Source organism: Hippopotamus amphibius, chromosome 6 (genome assembly GCF_030028045.1).
Source record: "Hippopotamus amphibius kiboko isolate mHipAmp2 chromosome 6, mHipAmp2.hap2, whole genome shotgun sequence".
Classification (NCBI taxonomy): Eukaryota; Metazoa; Chordata; class Mammalia; order Artiodactyla; family Hippopotamidae; genus Hippopotamus; species Hippopotamus amphibius.
Window position 1 is genome coordinate 5,987,396 of NC_080191.1, and position 22,618 is coordinate 6,010,013.

Genomic DNA, 22,618 nt, shown 5'->3' on the forward strand with positions numbered 1-22,618 from the left:
TGTTAGACAATGTTCAAACTATACCAAGGGCAGTCAGGATTTTCAGGTTTTCTTCAGTCCAGCAGCAGACATACTTTATGAAACAGTATCCAGTGGAGCAAGACTTAATCACTAAGGACTGAATGAACTGATAAGAGAAATTTATTTGTGGTTATTTGTTTGCGTATTGTTGGTACTATTTGACTGTTATATTCTTTATGGTTATATGAGGAAGCCCTTTCTCTTTCTTGAGATGTCTCTGAATCTCAGTGCACTTTACTTTGGTAAACTGAAATGAAACATTTTGATGGTATCTGATTTTCACATGTCCCTTAGGATTCATAAACAACTGTTTTACCAAGATTTGTTACTTGACTTTGCAATCTAATTATCTGGATAGATTCATAAGAATCTTGCCACTTTTTACCAGAATATAATTGGAAAAATCAACTGTGCAACCAATATTGCATTTGAGAGTGATTGTCATTTAATCAGGTATGAATAGCCCACTATTAGAGAGCAAGTACTTCATTGGAAGCCTGTATGGAAGACTGTTTAATGTGAATTAATGCCTACAAAGTCCTCCCAAGAACCTTGGTTAGGAACTGGCTTACAGGGCACCAGCCTCACACCTGGAATGGTCTCCTGCCAAGTCAGAAAACTGAGAAAATGTTTGAATCCAAGAAGAGAAGAATCACCCAAATGCATAGATACTAAAGGTGAGATCTGTTGGGGAAGGGGACCCATGGTAAGTAATTGAGGATTTAAAAATCTAATCCTATACGAGATGCTCAACAAGAAGTCCAGACAGAAGTTAATTCTTAGTTGTTCGTAGTTGGTCAGTACTATAAGGCCCTAAATTTGCAGAAGAAACTCAAGAAGGCCTGTATTTTTAATTAGGACTCTTGCCACATTGCATCTCTGTGAATAATTAGGTCAAACCTAATGAGGCTAGACTTTCTGTTTAAGCACAATCTCTGGGCATTATTTATGATCAAGGGGCAAGAATTTCTGAAAAATTTTCTGAAACATAGAAATGGGCAGGCATTACTGGATATTTCTTCAGTTCAGTGCAGGCTTTCACCTTTGATTTTCTGTTTTCTGGCCTATTGTATAACTGTAGGGGAAGAGATCAATTTATAGTTTATTATCTGGTAGAGATGCAGATACTTTCTGCCTGGTAGAAAAGATGATTTAAAAATGTATTGTTTATTACCCCATTGGATATTAACCCATTTTGTATCTAATCCAGCAATCTTATCCTAACACTACTTTTTAAAATTGACTTTAAACACCTTGCTGTTCAAGTTCTCATTTTAACTGATTTAACATCTTACTGGTTTCCTCATTAATTACTGAGCATATAAAATCTTTGACACATGTTTGTTTTACATTTACATGTGAGTTATGTTTTACCTTTTTGAAAATTGTACTTTACTAGGCCTGAGCAACTGGGGGAATGACAGTGCCATTTACCCAACTAGAGAATTCTAAGGAATAAACACGTCGGGGACAAGCATGAGATGACAGGAAAAAATCAAATACGGTGTTTTAGAAACACTTAATTCAAAACAGATCTTTGTTTACTTGAGAATGCTTAGAGCAGTGTAAAGCAACATGACATAGAGGCAGCCTGGCAAACTTAACCTAGCACAGCGGCCAGAATCACAGAGGTGTGGAGAGAGATGTGTGCAAGGAGAGATAGGTAGCAGTTGCAGAGTTTGGAGGCACAGTGAAAGTTTTTTGCTGGAAAAATGACAGGCTTAAGCTTTTAGAAACATTCAACTGATATAAGTGCATAAGCTGACTTGGCAATAGAGAAACGAGAATGGAGGACATTGCTCTAGACCTGGGAAAGAATAATGAAATGGATGGATGGGAATGGGTTATATGGATGGGAGGAGAGCATTAGAATTTAGATAATTTGGCAAATCCTTTGTGTTCTTGTCATAAATATAGGTTTCTGTCACCAAGGAGACAAAGTCAGAATCACTGTCATTCACAAATTTTTCTCTTAACAAATTTCAGGTCAGTTGTATTATTGTATATATGGATAGACATAGATCTCCTTCCCTGTTTTCTTAATATAAAAAACTTTGCTTCAGTTGGTCTAAAAATTTTTTTTTCTTGGTCTAGCCTATCTGTGCTTACTCGTAGGAGTTATTTGAAAGCTTATTGTCATTCATTCCATCCTTCAAAGAGTTGAAGAGTAGTAACAACCACTTTGGGATAATATTGTTTTACTTTTATAGTTAGGCATAAAGGAAAAGAAATAATGTGGAATTCTTTTCAGTGGGGAATAGAATGTCTATTCAAACAAATTACGAGAAGGATCTTCTTTTCTTTTTTAGCCGATCATGAATGAAACTGTGAAAGAGACTGAAGGAATCTGAAAATACCATCTGCAGTGATTATATTGTAGGACTTAGAGTTGAGTTAGAATGCAGTTTTCTGGAAGCTTCTTTAGGGTTTTCTATGTATAATATGTCATCTGCAAAGAGTGACAATTTTATTTCTTTTCCAATTTGGATTCCTTTTATTTTTCTTCTCTAATTGTTGTGGCTAAAACTTCTAAAAGTATGTTGAATAATAGTGGTGAGAGTGGACACCCTTGTCTTTTTTCCTGTTCTTAGAGGGAATGCTTTCAGTTTTTCACCATTAAGAATGATGTTGGCTATTGGCTTGTCATATATGGCTTTTATTATGTTGAGGTAATTTCCTTCTATTCCCATTATCTGGAGAGTTTTTATCATAAATCGATGTTGAATTTTGTCAAAAGCCTTTTCTGCATCTATTGAGATGATCATATGGTTTTTACCCTTCAATTTGTTAATATGATGTATCACATTGATTGACTTGCATATATTGAAGAATCCTTGCATTCCAGATATAAATCCCACTTGATCATGGTGTATGATCTTTTCAATGTGCTGTTGGATTCTGTTAGCTAGTATTTTGTTGAGGAATTTCACATCTATATTCATCAGTGATATTGGCCTGTAATTTTCTTTTTTTGTGACATCTTTGCCTGGGTTTGGTATCAGTGTGATGGTGGCCTCGTAGAATGAGTTTGGGAGTCTTCCTCCTTCTGCTATATTTTGGAAGAGTTTGAGAAGGATAGGTGTAAGCTCTTCTCTAAATGTTTGATAGAATTAGCCTGTGAAGCCATCTGGCGCTGGGTTTTTGTTTGTTGGGAGATTTTTAATCACAGTCTCAATTTCCATACTTGTGATTGGTCTGTTCTTATTTTCTGTTTCTTCCTGGTTTAGTCTTGGAAGATTGTATTTTTCTAAGAATTTATCCATTTCTTCCAGGTTATCCAGTTTATTGGCATACAGTTTCTTGTAGTAGTCTCTAATGATCTTTTGTATTTCTACAATGTCAGTTGTCACTTCTCCTTTTTCATTTCTAATTCTGTTGATTTGCATCTTCTCCCTTTTTTTCCTGACAAGTCTGGCTAATGGTTTATCAATTTTATTTATCTTCTCAAAGAACCAGCTTTTAGTTTTATTGATCTTTGCTATTGTTTCCTTCCTTTCTTTTTCTTTTATTTCTGATCTGATCTTTATGATTTCTTTCTCTCTGCTCACTTTGGGGTTTTTTTGTTCTCCTTTCTCTAATTGTTTTAGGTGTAAGGTTAGGTTCTTTGTTCGAAATTTTTCCTGTTTCTTGAGGTAGGATTGTATTGCTATCAACTTCCCTGTTAGAACTGCTTTTGCTGCGTCCCATAGGTTTTGAATCATCTTGTTTTCATTGTCATTTGTTTCTAGGTATTTTTTGATTTCCTCTTTGATATCTGCAGTGATTTCTTGGTTGTTTAATGGTGAATTGTTTAGCCTCCATGTGTTTGTATTTTTTGCAGTTTTTTTCCTGTAATTGATATCTAATCTCATGGCATTGTGGTCAGAGAAGATGCTTGATATGATTTCAATTTTCTTGAATTGAATGAAGCTTGATTTATGCCCCAAGATGTGATCTATCCTGGGGAATGTTCCATGTGCACTTAAGAAGGAAGTGTATCCTGTAGTTTTTGGATGGAATGTCTTATAAATATAAATTAAGTTGAGATGGTCTAATGTGTCATTTAAAGCTTATTTGTCCTTATTTATTTTCTGTTTGGATGATCTGTCCATTGGTGTAAATGAGTTGTTCAAGTCTCCAACTATTATTGTGTTACTGTCGATTTCCCCTTTTATGGCTGTTAGCATTTGCCTTATGTATTGAGGTGCTCCTGTGTTGAGTGCATAGATATTTACCATTGTGATATGTTCTTCTTGGATGGATCCCTTGGTCATTATGTAGTGTCCTTCCTTGTCTCTTGTAATAGTCTTTACTTTAAGGTCTACTTTGTCTGATATGAGTATTGCTACTCCAGCTTTCTTTTGACTTCCATTTGCATGGAATATCTTTTTCCATCCCTTTCCTTTCAGTCTATATGTGTCCTTGGTCTGAAGTGGGTTTCTTGTAGGCAGCATACAGAAGGGTCTTGTTTTTGTATCCATTCAGCCAGTCTGTGTCTTTTGGTTGGAGCATTTAATCCATTTACATTTAAGGTAATTATTGACATGTGTGTTCCTATTACCATTTTCTTGATTGTTTTGGGTTTGTTTTTGGCAGACTTTTCCTTCTCTTGTGTTTCCTACTTAGAGAAGTTCCTTTAGCACTTGTTGTAAGGCTGTTTTGGTGGTGCTGAATTCTCTTAACTTTTGCTTGTCTGGAAAGCTTTTGATTTCTCTGTTGAATCTGAATGAGATTCTTGCTGGGTAGAGTATTCTTGGCTGTAGGTTTTTCCCTTTCAGGACTTTCAGTATATCCTGCCATTCCCTTCTGGCCTGCAGAGTTTCTGTAGAAAGGTCAGCTGTTATCCTTATGGGTTTTCCCTTATATGTTATTTGTTGCTTTTCTCTTGCTGCTTTTAATATTTTTTCTTTGTGTTTAATTTTCGTTAGTTTGATTAATGTGCACCTCGGTGTATTTTTCCTTGGGTTTATTCTGTATGGGACTCTCTGCACTTCTTGGACTTGGTTTACTATTTCCTTTCCCATGTGGGGGCAGTTTTCTACCATAATCTCCTCAAATATTTTCTCAGACTCTTTCTTTTTTTCTTCTTCTGGGATGCCTATAATTCGAATGTTAGTACGCTTAATGTTCTCCCCAAGGTCTCTGAGACTGTCTTCCATTCCTTTTATTCTTTTTTCTTTTTCCTGCTCTGTGGCCGTTATTTCCCCCATTCTATCTTCCAACTCACTTATTCGTTCTTCTGCCTCAATTATTCTGCTGTTTATACCATCTAGAGTATTTTTAATTTCAGTTATTGTGTTGTTCATTACTGTTTATTTGCTCTTTAGTTCTTCGAGGTCCTTATTAAATGTTTCTTGTATTTTCTCTATTTTGTTTTCGAGATTTTGGATCATCTTTACTATTATTACTTTGAATTCTTTTTCAGGCAATTTGCCAATTTCTTCTTCATTTATTTGGTCTTATGGGTTTTTATCTTGCTCCTTTGCCTGCAACGTATGTCTTTGTTTTTTCATTTTGTCTGATTTATAGTATTTGCTGTCTCCTTTCTCTATGCTGGCTAGTAGTAATTCCTTTTGTCTCTGTTCTGTCTGGTTTGAGATATCAAGCACTGGATCTTGCTGGCCTTTCGTTGAATTTGGAGTTTGGTGTTGAGAATGAGAACTCCTGGAGAGTACTTGCTGATTAATATTTCATGAGGTCAGGAGTTCTCTGGTGGTCCAGTGTCCTGGCGTGTGCTCTGCTGTTTCAGAGGTCCAGGTTTGACCTCTGGCTGGGGCACCAAGACCCTGGAAGCTGCACAATATGGAGAAAAAGGAGGTAGAAGGAGAGCAAAAAAAAAAAAAAGGAAGTAAAAGGGGAAGAAAGGGAAAGGACAGACAGATCCCCAAGACTGGTGGTAAAAGCAACTCTAATCAGTTAAAAACCACACAATATGTGCACACCTGCACTTGCAAAAAGAGAAGAGGTAAAGAAACCAGATAGAGGAGAAAATGAGAGAGCTAAGAAAAGAAAAAAAGTCCTCTCCCTCTTTTTCTTGATGAGTCTTGCTAGAGGTTTATCAATTTTATTTACCTTCTCAAAGAACCAGCTTTTAGTTTTATTGATTTTTGCTATTGTTTTCTTTGTTTCTATTTCATTTATTTCTGGAGAAGTTACAACAGACACCGCAGAAATAAAAAGCACCATAAGAGACTACTACAAGCAACTATATGCCAATAAAATGGAAAACCTGGGTGAAATGGACAGATTCTTAGAAAGGTATAACCTTCCAAGACTGAATCAGAAAGACATAGAAAATATGAACAGACCAATCACAAGGAATGAAATTGAAACTGTGATTAAAAATCTCCCAACAAACCAAAGTCCAGGACCAGATGGATTCACAGGTGAATTTTATCAAACATTTAGAGAAGAGCTAACAACCATCCTTCTCAAACTCTTCCAAAACATTGCAGAGGAAGGAACACTCCCAAACTCATTTTATGAATCCACCATCACCCTGATACCAAAACCAGACAAAGATACTACAAAAAAAGAAAACTATAGACCAATATCACTGATGAATTTAGATGCAAAACTCCTCAACAAAATCCTAGCCAACGGAATCCAACAACACATTAAAAGGATCATACACCATGATCAAGTGGGGTTTATCCCTGGGATGCAAGCATTCTTCAATATATGCAAATCAATCAATGTGATACACCATATTAACAAATCAAAGGATAAAAACCACATGATCATCTCAATAGATACAGGAAAAGCTTTTGACAAAATTGAACACCCATTTATGATAAAAACTCTCCAGAAGGTGGGCATAGAGGGAGCCTACCTCAACATAATAAAGACCATATACAACAAACCCACAGCAAACATCATTGGTGAAAAACTGGAAGCATTCCCTCTTAGATCAGGAACAAGACAAGGATGTCCACTCTCGCCACTACTATTCAACATAGTTTTGGAAGTCCTTGCCACAGCAATCAGAGAAGAAAAAGAAATAAAAGGAATCCAAATTGGAAAAGAACAAGTAAAACTGTCACTGTTTGCAGATGACATGATTCTATACATAGAAAATCCTAAAGATGCCACCAGAAAACTACTTGAGCTAATCAATGAATTTGGTAATGTTGCAGGATACAAAATTAACACACAGAAATCTGTTGCATTTCTATACACTAACAATGAAAGATCAGAAAGAGAAATGAAGGAAACAATCCCATTCACCATTGCAACAAAAAGAATAAAATATCTAGGAATAAACCTAACCAAGGAGGTAAAAGACCTGTACTCAGAAAACTATAAGACACTAATGAAAGAAATCAAAGATGATACAAACAGATGGAGGGACATACCATGTTCTTGTATTGGAAGAATCAACATCGTGCAAGTGACTATGCTACCCAAAGCAATTTACAGATTCAACACAATCCCCATCAAATTACCAATGGCATTTTTCACAGAACTAGAACAAGAAATTTTACGATTTGTATGGAAACGCAAAAGACCCCGAATAGCCAAAGCAATCTTGAGAAGGAAAGACGGAGTTGATGGAATCAGGCTTCCTGACTTCAGGCTATACTACAAGGCTACAGTGATCAAGACAGTATGGTACTGGCACAAAGACAGATATATAGATCAATAGAACAGAATAGAAAGCCCAGAGATAAACTATGGTCAACTAATCTATGACAAAGGAGGCAAGGATACACAATGGAGAGAAGACAGCCTCTTCAATAAGTGGTGCTCGGAAAACTGGACAGCTGCATGTAAAAGAATGAGATTAGAACACTCCCTAACACCATACACAAAAATAAACTCAAGATGGATTAAAGACCTACATGTAAGGCCAGACACTGTAAAACTGCTAGAGGAAAACATAGGAAGAACACTCTTTGACGTAAATAACAGCAAGATCTTTTTTGATCCACCCCCTAGAGTAATGGAAATAAAAACAAAAATAAATAAGTGGGACCTAATGAAACTTCAGAGCTTCTGCACAGCAAAGGAAACTATAAGCAAGACGTAAAGACAACCCTCTGAATGGGAGAAAATATTTGCAAACGAATCAACAGACAAAGGACTAATCTCTAAAATATATAAACAGTTCATCTGGCTCAATATCAAAAAAACAAGCAACCCAATCAAAAAATGGTCAGAAGACCTAAATAGGCATTTCACCTAAGAAGACATACGGATGGCCAAGAGGCACATGAAAAGCAGCTCAACATCACTAATGATTAGAGAAATGCAAATCAAAACGACAATGAGGTATCACCTCACACTGGTTAGAATGGGCATCATCAGAAAATCAACAAACAGTAAATGCTGGAGAGGGTGTGGAGAAAAGGGAATGCTCTTGCACTGTTGGTGGGAATGTAAATTGATACAGCCACTATGGAGAACAGTATGGAGGTTCCTTGCAAAACTAAAAATAGAGTTCCCATATGACCCAGCAATCCCACTGCTGGACCTATACCCAGAGAACACCATAATTCAGAAAGACACATGCACTCCAGTGTTCATTGCAGCACTATTTACAATAGCCAGGACATGGAAGCAACCTAAATGTCCATCAATAGATGAATAGATAAAAAAGTTGTGGTACATATATACAATGGAATATTACTCAGCTGTAAAAAGCAAGGAAACTGGGACATTTCTAGAGACATGGATGGACTTGGAAACTGTCATACAAAGTGAAGTGAGTCAGAAAGAGAAAAAGAAATACCGTATATTAACACATATATGCAGAGTATAGAAAAATGGTACAAATCATCTGGTTTGCAAGGCAGAAATAGAGGTACAGATGTAGAGAACAAACATATGGACACCAATTGGGGAAAGTGGGGAGGGTTGGGGGGGAATGAATTGGGAGATTGGGATACTCTAAATATATGCAGTTTATTGTATGTTAACTGTATCTCAATAAAAGTTCTAAAAAAGAAGAAAAGAAAGAAGGGAGTGCTCATACCAATTACAAGCAAATCCACATACAAAAATATACAGTTAAGATTAAACTAACAAATACCTAAGACCCGAAATTAGAGGAACATACCAAGAAGTCCTCCAATACTTCTAGGTATGGCTCTGCACCTGCTGTGGAGAGGACTGTGGACAGCTCAGACTGTGATCTGGTATTAGTCCTGTGTGTATTTGTCCCCACAGTCCCCAGTTGCCCCCTATGTCTACAGTCTCTATTGTAGAGACACTTATCTCTTCAGGCGATCCACAGCTGCAGGATCTATCTAGCCTATTGTGGGTATTAAATCTGCTCCTCCTCCGGCTCTTTTCCCTTTCTCTTCTGGTTCTGCAGTCCTCGGGGATCAGTTTTGGTTTTGGTTCTTTCTTTGCTTGTGGGTTGCTCTCAGGAGTCAGTTTCCGCCCAGGTAAAAGGGAGCAAAAGAGGGTGATTGGGGCTCACTTGCATCTTCAGGTCCAGGTGAGGTAGGGATATGGCCGTCTAATTGAAATCTGCAGGAACGCTTGTAGCAGCAGAGGTCAGCGTGAGCCTGAGGTGTGCTATGCGTTCTCCTAGGGAAGTTGGTCCTGAACGCAGGACCCTTGGTGTTGACGGGCTTCACCTGTTGCCAGGAGGGTGTAGCCAATGACTTGTCTTACACACAGGACCCTTGGTGGCAGCAGGTGGGCGGGCGGTAGGGCCCAGTAGCACGTCGCGGGGCAGGGGAGCAGGGCAGCGGGCAGGTTGGCTGATGGTCCGAGGGGCCTGGTGGCATGTGGGGCGGGCTGTAGGCGGACCCAGAGGTGCACGGCAGGGCGGGGGCACCGGGTAGTGGGCATTTCAATCCAGCAGCCGTGGGTCGTGCCGCTTCGCAGCCTGTGAGTTCACGGAGAGGGAAGTTCCTCCCAAGCACTCTGAAACAAAGGTCCCCTGTCTCTCTGTCTGGCCCAGGATTTTCCCCAAACTCCCTCCTAGCTTGCTGGCACACCTGCCCCCCAGGCTGCTCTCACACAGCCAGCCCCAGCTCTCTCCCTGGTGTCTGTTCTCCGAAGTCCAAGCCGCAGTGCCCAGCCTCCACTGCCTCTGCGGGTGAGCAGATTAGCTTCTCTGGCTATGGAGCGCTGCCTGAATCCTCCATGCAGGGATCTCTCTGTTCTGCCCTCCGCACACGTGCCGTTGCTCTGTCTTCTGGGGGCTCCGAGGCTCCCCCTGTCCTTCCCCGCCAGTGAGAGGGCTGCCCAGTGTGTGGGAGCCTTCCCCACCTCACAGCTTCCTCCCAAGGGGGCCAGTCTCCTCAAGATTCCTTTGTCTCTCTTTTTCCCGTGTTTCCTTTGTGCTACCCAATTACGTGGAAATTCTCTTGCCTTTTTGGATGTCTGAGGTCCTCTGCCAGCATTCAGAAGGTGTTCAGCAGGAGCCACTCCACAGGTAGATGTATTTTTGGTGTGTTTGTGGGGAGGAAGGTGATCTCCACATCCTACTCCTCCGCCATCTTTTCCCCCCACCTAAAATTTTTAAAGTACTCTTTTATTCTTTAATTTCATTTATGATAGGCAGTTACTAGGAAAGAGGAGAATACAAAAGTCAAATATGAGATCATAGTTTTTAATTTCTTCCTAATTTCAAGCTAAAGCTTCTGTGTGAATTGAATTAACTTCTGTGGGACTCAAATTAAGGCAAAGTGGAGGTGAAAACTTAAGAGCTGGTCTCATGATGACTGAAAACCTGTGCATCCAGCTCTCACTTCTTTCAGCTTTGCTCAGGGGTTCTTATTGGAAGCTGGTCTCTCTTGTGGTGTTTGACCTCAGTTGAAGTGTGTGTGTTTGTGTGTGCATGTTTATATGTTTGCAGATTTGACCCCTGGAATCTCAGTCTAACCGTGTATGTCTCTAACTATATTTTGCTTCTTCATGTCTTTTTTTCATTTCTGTTTTACACTATACGCATTCTCTGTCACTGTTCACACCAGTCAAAGTCTCTTGAGAAGCTCCAGGGCTAGTTAGGATTTCATATGTTTGCCTAATAAATTCCCTTAAATTCATTGAACAAGGCAGTGTTACCTTTAGTGATCTCTTTATCACTCTTGAACACAGTTTCCTTGTAGATGAAATAGAGAGGTTTGAAACCAAGTTCAGCCTTTGTTATTGGTTGGTTTTCTGCATTGTTCCACAACAGAAGGAGAGGGCTCAATAATTTCAAAGCCATTTTTAGCCAGACATTTGGTGCTCTTATGTATTTGTGTTGAGTATTTATTTCATGTCAGGTTTGTAGAATAAATTTATGTGGCTGAGATGTTTTTTTTTTTTCTAGTGACTTGTTTTCAAGAAAAAAAGATATGTTGTCCAATAATAGAATTAGGAGTGTATAATAATGCTAAAATCAGAGCAATTTAGCATTAACTCTTGTGAACAAATTATGTGAATATTTAAGTAATATATAGCTGTTACTGAGATTTGGCAAGTGTCAAATAATTCATTTTTATTATAATTTCCACTACTTTTCAGTCACAGCATGCAAGAGAATATTTTAATTCTTAGGGAATGCCTTATAACTGGTTGTTTGTTTGGGAGCCAGCTTTTTCTCCAAACATCCCTGATACCTTTATGATTTAGAGCTAATATTGCTACTAACTTACTGAATACAAGGAATCAAGATTGGTAGAGCTAGAAAGAATGGGTCATATTTCCTGGATTTCAGCTGGATGCATCATACAGAATCAGTCAGGTTCCCAGTCCCTGAAACCTGAAATTAGTCATGTGCTTGATGTATTCACACATACTAGGTAACAGATCTGCCTGTGTAAAACGATTAGCAGAATCATCAGAGAGGCTATTAGCTATCACCAAATTGTTTTCCTTTGAACGTTTTTTTAATGTGATTATCATTGAGAATCAGCAAACTCTTAGATCATAATGACAGTTGAAAAATCTGAATGTCAGCCAAATTAAGAAATAAAATTCCTCAGAAGAGTAATGCAAATTAAGAGTATTATTTAAAGAAATTATGAAAAACATAATAGCAAGGAGAGGTAATCTGACAAAGCTCTGCTCTTAGAGAACATTTGAAATGTAGGGGAAGAAAAGCACTATTAACAAACATGTCTCATGCACAAAATCAAATTTGAGCCTTTTGAGCCTTCACTTATAATCATGTTGATGACTTTACCCTAAAAGTCAAGTCTTTTGTTGCACTGATTTGGTTTTCATGACTTCTTATTTTTCTGGTCAAACACCAAGAAAGAGAAGGGGGCTGGGGGTGGAGTGGGGGCGAGGGGGAGAAAGAGCCAGAGGGAGAAGGAAGGGAGAAAAGACATTAAAAAAACTTTGGAAACTGAATACATGGCTCAAAGTGCAATTAACTACCCTTCTCAAGACCCAAGGCTGTGTCTATTTTCCACATATGAAAAAGATGTATGAGGCTATTCTTAACTATTGTGTGTGAAAGTTGGCTCTTGTGAGCACGCAGGACTGGCTTGCATGAAAGGGAGAAATCAAGGTAAACTACAAAAGATGCTTTGTTCTTTGATGTATGTAAAGTAGCTGAGGGAAAAGTACAGTATTTGAATTTTTTTAAAAAAGAAATCATAGAATTATAGAAGTTGAAAGGGACATAAAACTTAAATATTACAGATGAGAAAATGGAGTCCAGGAGGATTTATTTAATTGAATAAAGATTTGTCCACCACTCTCCTTGTGTCAGCCATTGCCGGTGATACAAGCTGAATAAAGCATAAAATCTTTGCCAGAAGAAATGTAGGATATGGAGGGAGAGAAACATGTGAGTGTATCTTTACACTGTGAAGTGATCAAGGTTATTGTGGAAATAGCAGAGGGAAGGCTTTCCAGAGGCCGTGGTCTCAGCCCCCAGCGTGTGCCACTGGCATTCCAGCCTTAGAAAAGAGCCAGAGCCAAGGGTAGAAAAGTGAACACACACCAGCTGTTCTGGGACTTAAAGGAAATTCAGGTTCCACTGCAGTCTGTTTCTAAATACTTGGTTAGTTCTCTTGCCACTGTGCCTTGTAGCAGTTTCTCCATGCACTGAGTTTTCTCTGTAACTGTCTAGTTTATCATTAAACATTTTCCACTTACAGTTATTTAGAAGCTATATATTAATATTGAGTTAAATGTCACTCATACTTAGGATATTTGGGGCAATGATGAAAAGTAGTTTTCCATCTTTATTCACTTGTTTAGTGCATCATGGTACAAGTTGTCTTCTTCCCTCTGTCACATCATTCTGCCATCGCAGGTACATTCAGGGTCCAAGGGGGAGAGAGACCCTTATTGGGCTGGTGGCACCAGTAATGGGGCTCATTGGACACCTACATTCAGCGAGTGGGAACAGAAACCAAGCACACCACAGCCTCCAGGTCAGCATGCATTCCCAAGTTGAAAAATCAATCACATGTATGAAGTTCTATAAGTCTGTCTCTATACACAATTCAACTTCTCTAGAAACTGGAATATTAAGCTTTATAATCTTTCTTTTCTTAAGGACCAAATGGATTAATTTACTTAAAAGTTTGGCTTGATGATTTTATACCATGAAATAGTAGTGCTTGCAAGGAATAGCAGTGAATACTAAAAGATAGATATTAAAAAACATTCAAAATTCTTACATAATGTAGAAATTAAATATGACAAATATTGAAAGTTAACACTATTTAATAGTTTAAATTAAAAATCTTTCTCACATAGGATTGTACCTACCAAATCCTTTGAATTTCAGTTTTGCATATGTTTTCCAGAAAGATGTTTATAAAATATATTTTATTATGTAGAAGTTAGCGTTATTATTTTTTATTATATTAGACTAGACTATTTTATTAGACTAGTTTGTTAAAATTTTATATTATTATGACAAACTGGATTTTTATTTTGGTCCTATTTTTGCCTGTCATTTTAGTATTTGCTTTTGTCTTGTTTACATATTTCTCTTATTACAGTTATACAAAATCAATTATTAAAGCATCCTACTTACAAGGGACTCCCAGGGAGGTCACAGGGTTAATATTGCAGCTTCCTGTTGGAAAACCTGGTTACTGTAACATTAAAAAACAATTGGTTTTCTATCTGTAAGTGATTGTTGACAGCTGCAATTTAATTTTGGCATTAAACTTAAAGACTACTTAATACATATGACTGGAACTTGTACGGACTGTAGTAGAACAGTTATTCCTCAGGTGACCTAACATTGAAGTCTGCTCTGAAAATGCAGGTGACTCTGCTCTGAAGCTTTTATTTTTCTCTAGAAAGTTGATCACTGTGCCCTTCAGATAGCATAGAAGGTTCATTAGACCATTATGTGGTAGCTGTGAGGTCTTGTGACCTGCCATATTTGAATGAAGCTTTAGAAAAAGATGAGAAGTCTACCAAAGGACTTAAGGACTAAAACTGTGATTTCCTAGTTACACTAGTCTGTTTGACCAAAGTCTCTTTAAATTGTGGCCAAGTGGTTCTATAAAATTGTTTTCTTGTTCCTTTCTTTTTCAGTCTCATTTTGATTCCTACTGATTTTTTGCTTTACAGGTTAGAAAGTGTTTTATTCTGAATACTGATCATCAATTTAGGGACCTGCTTCTAAATACATTTATAAGACAATACACAGTGTATTGGTATCTTATTGCATTTTTGGTGAAAGGGAGGAAGCAAGCAAAGTGGCCTTTTAAAATACTGGCAGACAGATGATTGAACCTGGTGTACCCCCCCCAAAAAAAATAATAAATTAAAAAAAAAAACTAAATAAAAAATTGCAAAAAATAAAATAAAATAAAATAAAATAAAATACTGGCAGAATTCAAGGCCATTATCTGTGAGAGACAGGGAATATTACAGGTAAAGAGGTCTTTGCCTCTGAATGTGAATGCTTTATACAAGATTCATGGTAGAATCAGTTATTTGGAAATGGGAATATCTTAATTCCCCATTACATGTTCTTCCCTAGATAGAAGTCGCATTTTAGGAAAAGGCTTTTAGATAATGATCACCTCTGCCATGTCAAACGTATATTGAATTGTCAACGGTTGATGTTAATGTTGATGGCAGCTTCTAATCAGGCTAGATGGGAAGATGCTCAGATTTGGGATCATTTTAAAAGAACTGTAATTACTAAGTTGTATTAGCAGTTTGGGTAGCCTAGGAAATCAAAGTAATTGATATTTTTCTGAAGATCTGTGCAGTATTAATAGGAAGAATACTTCCTATTAGCTTGTTAGCTTGGCAGGACAGTGTAAAGTTTAGGGAAGAATTTACAGTTGTTTTACTTAAAAGGGCCTTCAGTATACCAATTAATTATTTGACATATTCATTGTTTTAATTTTTATACACTACTACTATATCACTAAAGTGATAATAAATCAATGTGTTCACTCTAAGAATAAGACAGTTGCTGGAGCAGAAAGGTATAGATCTTATATTTCAACAAATACTTCAGACCATTGTGGATGGTTAATATATGTGATGAATCAGACATAATTTTGCCCCAGTCAGAATTTACATTGGTTTATAGAGTTTATCCAATTGGGTAAAGGGTAGAACATATAAAAATTTCTGGGAGGGATAGAAGCAAAGATTTTATTAGGATTTAAATACTTTTAAAATTTTAATTTCATATCATTTCCTCTGCTATGCTATCCAACTGCTTGTACTTTAAAAATTAATTATCATTCTAGACTTATTATATGACAAAATTCAAATTTAATTCTTACGTTGTTTAAAGCAGATGTCCCAAATTAGATATGGCTTATATAAAGTAGATCATTTTTTAAACGAGCTGATTGCTTTCTGTATTAGAAACTATTATTACAACATTTTAATGCCTGTCTGCCACATTTTGTGCTTCAGGCTGCCAGATTTTAATGAAGAATTTTTAAATGTTGACTAAAATAAAACTTGCAATATTTTGGTCTGCTGAAACTTTTATCAAGCAATTAACATTAATTTAAATGGAAAGCATTATTCCTTTAAATATATATATATATATGTCATGTAGTATATTCAATCATCTGCAATACAGATGCTATTAAAATATCAATGTTCTTTGACAATGGTTAAAAACAAAAATGTGTGAAAAAAAGGAATGCATTTTTAGGGAAATAATACTGTTAGTAAGAAGTAGCTGCTATAAAACCTATGCAGTGGTTTGTAGATAATTAGCAAAAGGACTACAAGATCATGTGGTCAAGCATTATGTATTAGTTACTTTTTCACACCCCCTGCAAGGAAAAGTTATAAAATTGAGTTTTCTTAATTATCTCAGTGTTAAAACTTTAATTTACTCAGTGCATTCTATGATCAACTAAAATATAATCTACAAATATGACAACACTTTGGAATTATTTTAGGGTATGTTTTAATCTGTAAATAAAAAAGAAACACAGCAAAAATATTTTCTTATATCTGATTTGGGGCAGTAGGAAATCCATGAATTCTTTTTCCATTCATTATGGACCGTTATGCAAATTAATGTTGAAATAATTAGTATTATATTTGTCATTTGGTATGATTCCCAGCATGGAGTTTTCACATAGGAAAACATTTGTGAAATAGTACATGAGATATTATTTTAGTACAACTGCCTTATAGAAATGCCTTTACTGAGTTAAGATTAAACATTACAGGATTGATGTAAATATCATCATTTGAACCATATCCTGTCTCTTTTGCAAAACTAAGGCCATTTTTCATTAAAGCATACGTTGGATCCTTATCCAGGTATAAGGATACACTAATTGTTGAACTAGTACTTGAAAAAAATGAAATGATTCCAACTTTTTTATTATTGTACAATAATTACTGTGTACTCTCTTTCTTATTTTATCTGCTAGGAATCAGCTTCTCCATTCAACACAGGAGCTCTACCATTTCCAAAACTCGATTTCTAATGCTATTGGAACAGATGACCTTGTCTCCTGTTTCACAGAGAGACTGTCACCTCTGAGATATTCCATCTTTAATATGCCTCTCTACTCCATCATTTCTTGACTGTTAATTAGGGATAACAATACCCTATGAGCAGTGTTTGCCCAATTAAGAAAATGTACAAGAAAGTATACAGTAAAAATGTGGCACACACAGAATGCTCAGAAAGGATGGTTTTCCCTTCTTTACCTCCAAGGTTATTTGTGTTTAATTTTGCTTCACAATCACGTCTTCTCTCTTTGATGTCTGAAATGTATCCATCTTCAGTCTCTTCTATACTGTGCTCTATACAATTATCCTGCAATTCCCTCTATCTCAGTTTTTCAACTCTACTTTGCCCTCAAGCAACTGTCCTTATTACTTTTGTCTCTGCGTAACCAAAATTTTCAGAAAGAATGACCTTTGCTCACTGCCTTACCTCCCATTCATTCCTGTTTTCCTGATAATTGGAGTTCTCTTCCACTGTGAGGTTTCCTCATCAGTGGCTTCCTTATTGCCATGTCCAAGGGCTTTTCTAGTCCTTATCTGTTTGATTATGTTGACCTCATGACAGTATGTCCACTCTGTGAAGCCTGTGTCTCTTGATTTCTAGATTATCACTTACTGTTGGATTGTCTTATATCTTTGATCCTGCCTTCTCAGCCTTTTTGATTTCCTCTGTATTTTCTTTTGTGGGGCTATCCCATAGGGTGGTACCTTAGACTGTTGAGCTGACGTCAGCTGCCGCCTGTTCTATAAGGACTCTAATGTCTCTGCTAGCCTCATCCCGTTATTTGAAACTGCCCACTGCTTGTTCTGCTTGTCCCTCAGTTATCTAAAAGTTAACATGCCCCGGATAGTTCTATAAATTTTTCATTCTTGGAGTTGTTGCTGATTCTTGTCTCTTTCTGCCTTTTAAAAAAAAATAAATTTATTTATTTATTTATTTGTTTTTGGCTACGTTGAGTCTTTGTTGCTGCACGTGTGGGCTTCCTCTAGTTGCTGCTAGTAGGGGCTACTCTTCATTGCAGTGCTCGGGCTTCTCACTGCGGTGGCTTCTCTTGTTGTGTAGCACAGGCTCTAGGCATGCGGGCTTCAGTAGTTGTGGCATACAGGCTTAGTTGTTGCGAGGCATGTGGAATCTTCCTGGACTAGGGCTCGAACTCATGTCGCCTGCATTGGCAGATGGATTCTTAATCACTGTGCCACCAGGGAAGTCCCTCTTTCTGCCTTTTTTTTTTCATCACATCATTTTGGTTGCAGATAATTCTCTTAAATATACACATTCATCTCCATTGACTTTGCTTAACTCCCCTATTTTTACCCTTCATCGTCTCTCACCTTAGTCATTACAGTTGTTTGTTAACTAATGTATTGGATGCGAGTCTCCCTCACCCTCCAACTCAAATCACCTTACTCAAATAAAAAAAAAAAATGATCATATCACTCCCCTGCTGAGAACCACTGACAATTCCTTATTACCTATTAAATAAATTCCAAAATACTGTAAAGCTCTTCACAATCCCAGGGCATCATTTCTACTAAAATCATTTCCAATGACAAACATTTAGTTGATACAAATATTTTTGAATGAATAATCTCTTAATTCTTCCAGTTTATTGAATACTCTATATTCTGGATGCAGCAGCTACAAACCATTTCCTGAATATGTTGTGGGGGATTTTTTTGTTTGTTTTGTTTATTTCATTTTGTTTTGTTTGTTTTTGCCTCTGTGCTATTGCACGTTAGCCTCTTTATAAAGAAGGACTTTCTTTACTGATGCATGTCTATGCGTCCTTTAAGACAGAGCTCAAACATCAGTTCCTGGAAATCTTCCTTCATCTTCAAGACATACTTCCTCCTTGAAGTTGTCATAGCACTTTCTACAAATTTCTCCTTAGTAAGTTTCAGATGATGTAATTATGTGTTTCTGCCTCAGTCTCTACTGTATTGTGAGTTCCACAGAGTGGGGACTTTGCCTTATTTATCCTTAAGTTGAATCCCCCCTAGGACATAGCACAATTAAAACTAGTGGTAATTATCAGGTATTTTAAGCTTTTTTGACTTGCTCAAAATTTGAAAGGTTAGTTATTAATTAGAAAAAAAATTTTTTTTAAATGAATGTTTTCTAGAATATAATGCCACTAGAGACATGTGAAGGTACTATACTTTAATCATCCTGTGCTCAGGTACTTTTTTAAAATATCCATAGAGTGTTCTAGTTTAGATTTCATTCATCTGTGAAATGATGATAGAAATTCATAAGCAAACATTCTTTCTCTGTGATTAGGTTGAGAGCTGTTCTCAAAGGCATTGTGGCTTACTTTGAGGGGAAAAGTTTTTTGGAAGCAAAAAAAAATTGTGCTATCTGTGAAACGTTTTATATGCAAATATAGTGTAGTCAGTCTCTACTTTTCAAATGATAGCATTACAAAATTACATTAAAATTGTTTTGTTTAAAACTTCACATTAGTTTTGCCATTAAAAACAAACATGAAAATGGTAACTTCCCCAGGTAGCATGGAAAACAAAAAACAAAAAAACAGGTTAACCCATAATGTACCAGAAATATCTCACTCATCAATGATTTTAGTGCAAGTAATTATCATTTTGTGGGAAGAATAGGTTCTGCATTTTATCTTTGGTCTCAAGTAACACTGATTTTCTTTGGCAACATGAGTGGGAATTTTCCTAGCACCTACTCAGTTGTAAATATGTCATTCATTAGTCAAAATCTGTCAAGCCAGTGCAGTTCAAGATGTGCTTTGAACTGTGATATAATTTATCTGTTAGAGAAAACAGGCTTGAAGTCCTTCTTGCAAGTTGGTACTGAGGAAGTAACTGGAGTAAATTTCCCAGTGCTTTTGTCTTTCCTGTTTCCGTCTGTTAAAAAGGGAACTGTCACTTGCCTTCTTCCTGGGGATATAGAGATCATAAATTTTTTAGGAAGATACTGTGAAATAGATAGTAATTTTCAGAGTTTTGCAAGTTATGAGTAATCAAATAAGCTGTATATACATATACGTATATTTATGTATTTATACACATGCACACAAATGGTGGTGATGTGCTGTGGAGAAAAAGACAGCAAGGAAGGGAATTGCAGAGTGTTATCAATGAGGAGGAGGCTGCTTTACAATTTTAAATGAGGCCATCATTCTCACCAAGAGAGTGATATTTGAGCAAAGACATTTCTTCTCATCTTTGATTTCTAGAGGGGTGGACATGAATATTGGCTGCCATGCTGCCAGGTCGAGACCAGACAAAACCAAGCTCAGCATCACCCATCCCCAGGTTAAAACCACTGAATGAAAAGACATGTTTGGACATGTAAACTGGTAACCTACACTAGATCCTTATTTTGTCTGAAATCAGGTCCTCATTTTAACATCATCCTTAATCTGGTTGTAAACTGCCTGTAAGTCAGGCTGGTCTGTGCTGCAGTAATAACAGATCCAGTAGCTTCATGATTATTGATTTATTCCTCGCTCAGTTGCATGTTGTTGTGGATTGGCGTGGCATCGCTCGTGCTGTCTTCACTCTGGGCGAAGGCTGACTGAGCTGGTTCTATCTAGGTTATCAGGTTTGCCTGAATGCCAGTGATCCTCAGAAATGCAGTTGCGGGAAATCTTTCCCTTTTCCTCATAATTAATAAACTTAAATATTCCAACCTGTATTGGCCTGCTACAGAACTCAGCAGCATGCAGTATGGCTTCAGCTTTATATGGGAATTATATTTGATTCTGGAGGTTAGAAATTATGCCTTTTATGTCACAGGTAGCTCTCAAAGTGCCTCTACTGTTTGGTTACATAGAGATAGTTAATGAGTTAGTTGTGGAAATATTTTATTTAATCATTTCCAATAAATATTTATGGAAAGTATATTAATTTCAAAATGTGAAGTCACAATTCTTTTTCCCCTGCATGTATCTGAAGAGTGAATTTCGGTCTCCTTCAAGGAAAAAGTTGCTGTGTCTCCAGGCCGTAAAGCTAAGTTATGAGGAGTTCCTATCCCCAGCCCTTAAGCAAAACAACTCCACTTTACTTCCTTGATACATGTATTTATGGGCACCTATAAGTTTTCTTTTGAAAATTATGTTCTTCTCTCAAAGTTTTTTAAATCACTTTTAAAATAAAAATAGAATGAGCTGTACTAGATATGCATTTTTATATGACATAGTTTTTTTGATCACTATAGTCTGTTGAGCACCAGCCTTGAGACTGAAGACAAATGAACTATTAATACATCAAAGCTAAACAGAAGATAGGGTGTGTTTTGAGATTAGCTTGATTTTGGAAAGCTAGGGCTACTATTCTTCTGCCAGTCTGTAGCCTTGATAAACTCTCTGATTTATCTCTGTTGCCATTGGAAAAGAACCTTACTTTATTTTAATATGCTGCTTTTCTTTTGAGCTTATGTTGCATTTATAAGTTTCAGACATAACAAAGAAATATTATTTGGTGTCAGAAAGCTTAAATGAACTTTAAATTGTAGAGTATTTAGTGTAGCAATGTTTGCAAAGAATAAAGCATTCATCTACGTAATTGCTGGTTTCAGGAGTCCTTAGGAAAGTGTCATAATGTATATATTCCTTTGAATTTAAGAGAAAAGCCAAATTTTCCTTATAAAATCTCTGTATTAGAAACTTTAATTATTCTTTACAAGCAAATTATTCCTTACATAAAACATTCTCAAAATGTATTATCTCAAAGATAAATTTCCTGAATTCTACCCTCAGCATCAGACATTTATGACCCAATGAAGCTAACATATGAGAGCCTAGAAAGAGATAGAGGGAAAGTCTGACTACTATGCCTCTGCTTTAAGCTAGCGGACTAAACACAGTAGCCTAATTCTCTTTTGTCCTATGGTAGCATTAAAATAATGAAACAGATTTTTTCCCCCTACTGTGCAATTCTGCATTGAAATTGGAAAAAAAGTAGAAAAGGTGTCCAGTAATGAAATTCATGAAAATTTCACACATAAAATGAAATGTGTCTTATTTGGCAATTGTGGGGGTCACCTGCCTGCTTTTCTGCTCATGAAGCCCAAGAAAATTCTGACTGTTGACATCCCTTTCATCCTGTGGCGAGACCTTTTGGGATAATGTGTTTCACAGTGTAGATGGAACAGTATGAGCTACCTACTGATTGCTATCATTTTTTACTTAGAAAAATAAACTGATAATCAAGAATTATTAGATATTTAAGGGAAAACTATATTTAGATAACAAAAAGAGTAACTGATACCAGGAGACTTTGGTATAATTCAGGGAACAGAAGAGACTTTAAAAAGAAGTCTAATTAGTACCCTTAGCCAAATTTGAGAGGATATTATAGCTATAACAGGATGTTATGAAAAGAGGCAATCAGAAAACAAGAAATTTCCAGGAAATTAAAAATATGATTACCAAGTTAAAATTTTATTGGACCAACTGATAGACAGAAAGGACATTATTGAAGTTAAGGCTTGTTTTTAATCTTTGAGTTAAATTGAAAAATAACTCCCAACATTTGAAACAGAAAGAAAAGGAAATGTAAAATAAAAATGTTAAGCAGACCAGGAAATAGAGTCAGCAGAGTCAACATCTGGTTAATATAAACAAATAAGACAATGAAAGGCAGAGAATTCAGTTTAATGAAAAAATATTTTTATAAGCTGAATAAATACTCTGTGCTAATTAACCTTGGCTGCGTAACACAGGACTGAACAACTTAGCGGCCTGAAACAGCAGCCATTTGTTTTGCTTCTGTGACT

General features: G+C 36.7%; 1 protein-coding gene across 5 annotated transcripts in view; it reads left to right on the plus strand.

Annotated features, from left to right (window-relative positions):
* PRKN (parkin RBR E3 ubiquitin protein ligase) overlaps positions 1–22,618 on the plus strand; it is a 1,257,866-nt gene that overhangs the window by 77,335 nt on the left and 1,157,913 nt on the right. Inside the window, exon 2 of one of the 5 annotated variants that reach the window (XM_057738153.1) lies at positions 6,150–9,212. The exons of 3 other annotated variants lie outside the window; for them this stretch is intronic. In XM_057738153.1, coding sequence (XP_057594136.1) covers positions 6,150–7,645 — 1,496 coding nt within the window. In that variant the 3' untranslated portion in view covers positions 7,646–9,212. Of the gene's footprint in view, positions 1–5,738; positions 9,213–22,618 lie in introns of those variants that run through there. One more of the 5 variants, XR_009054231.1, reaches the window with a different exon arrangement.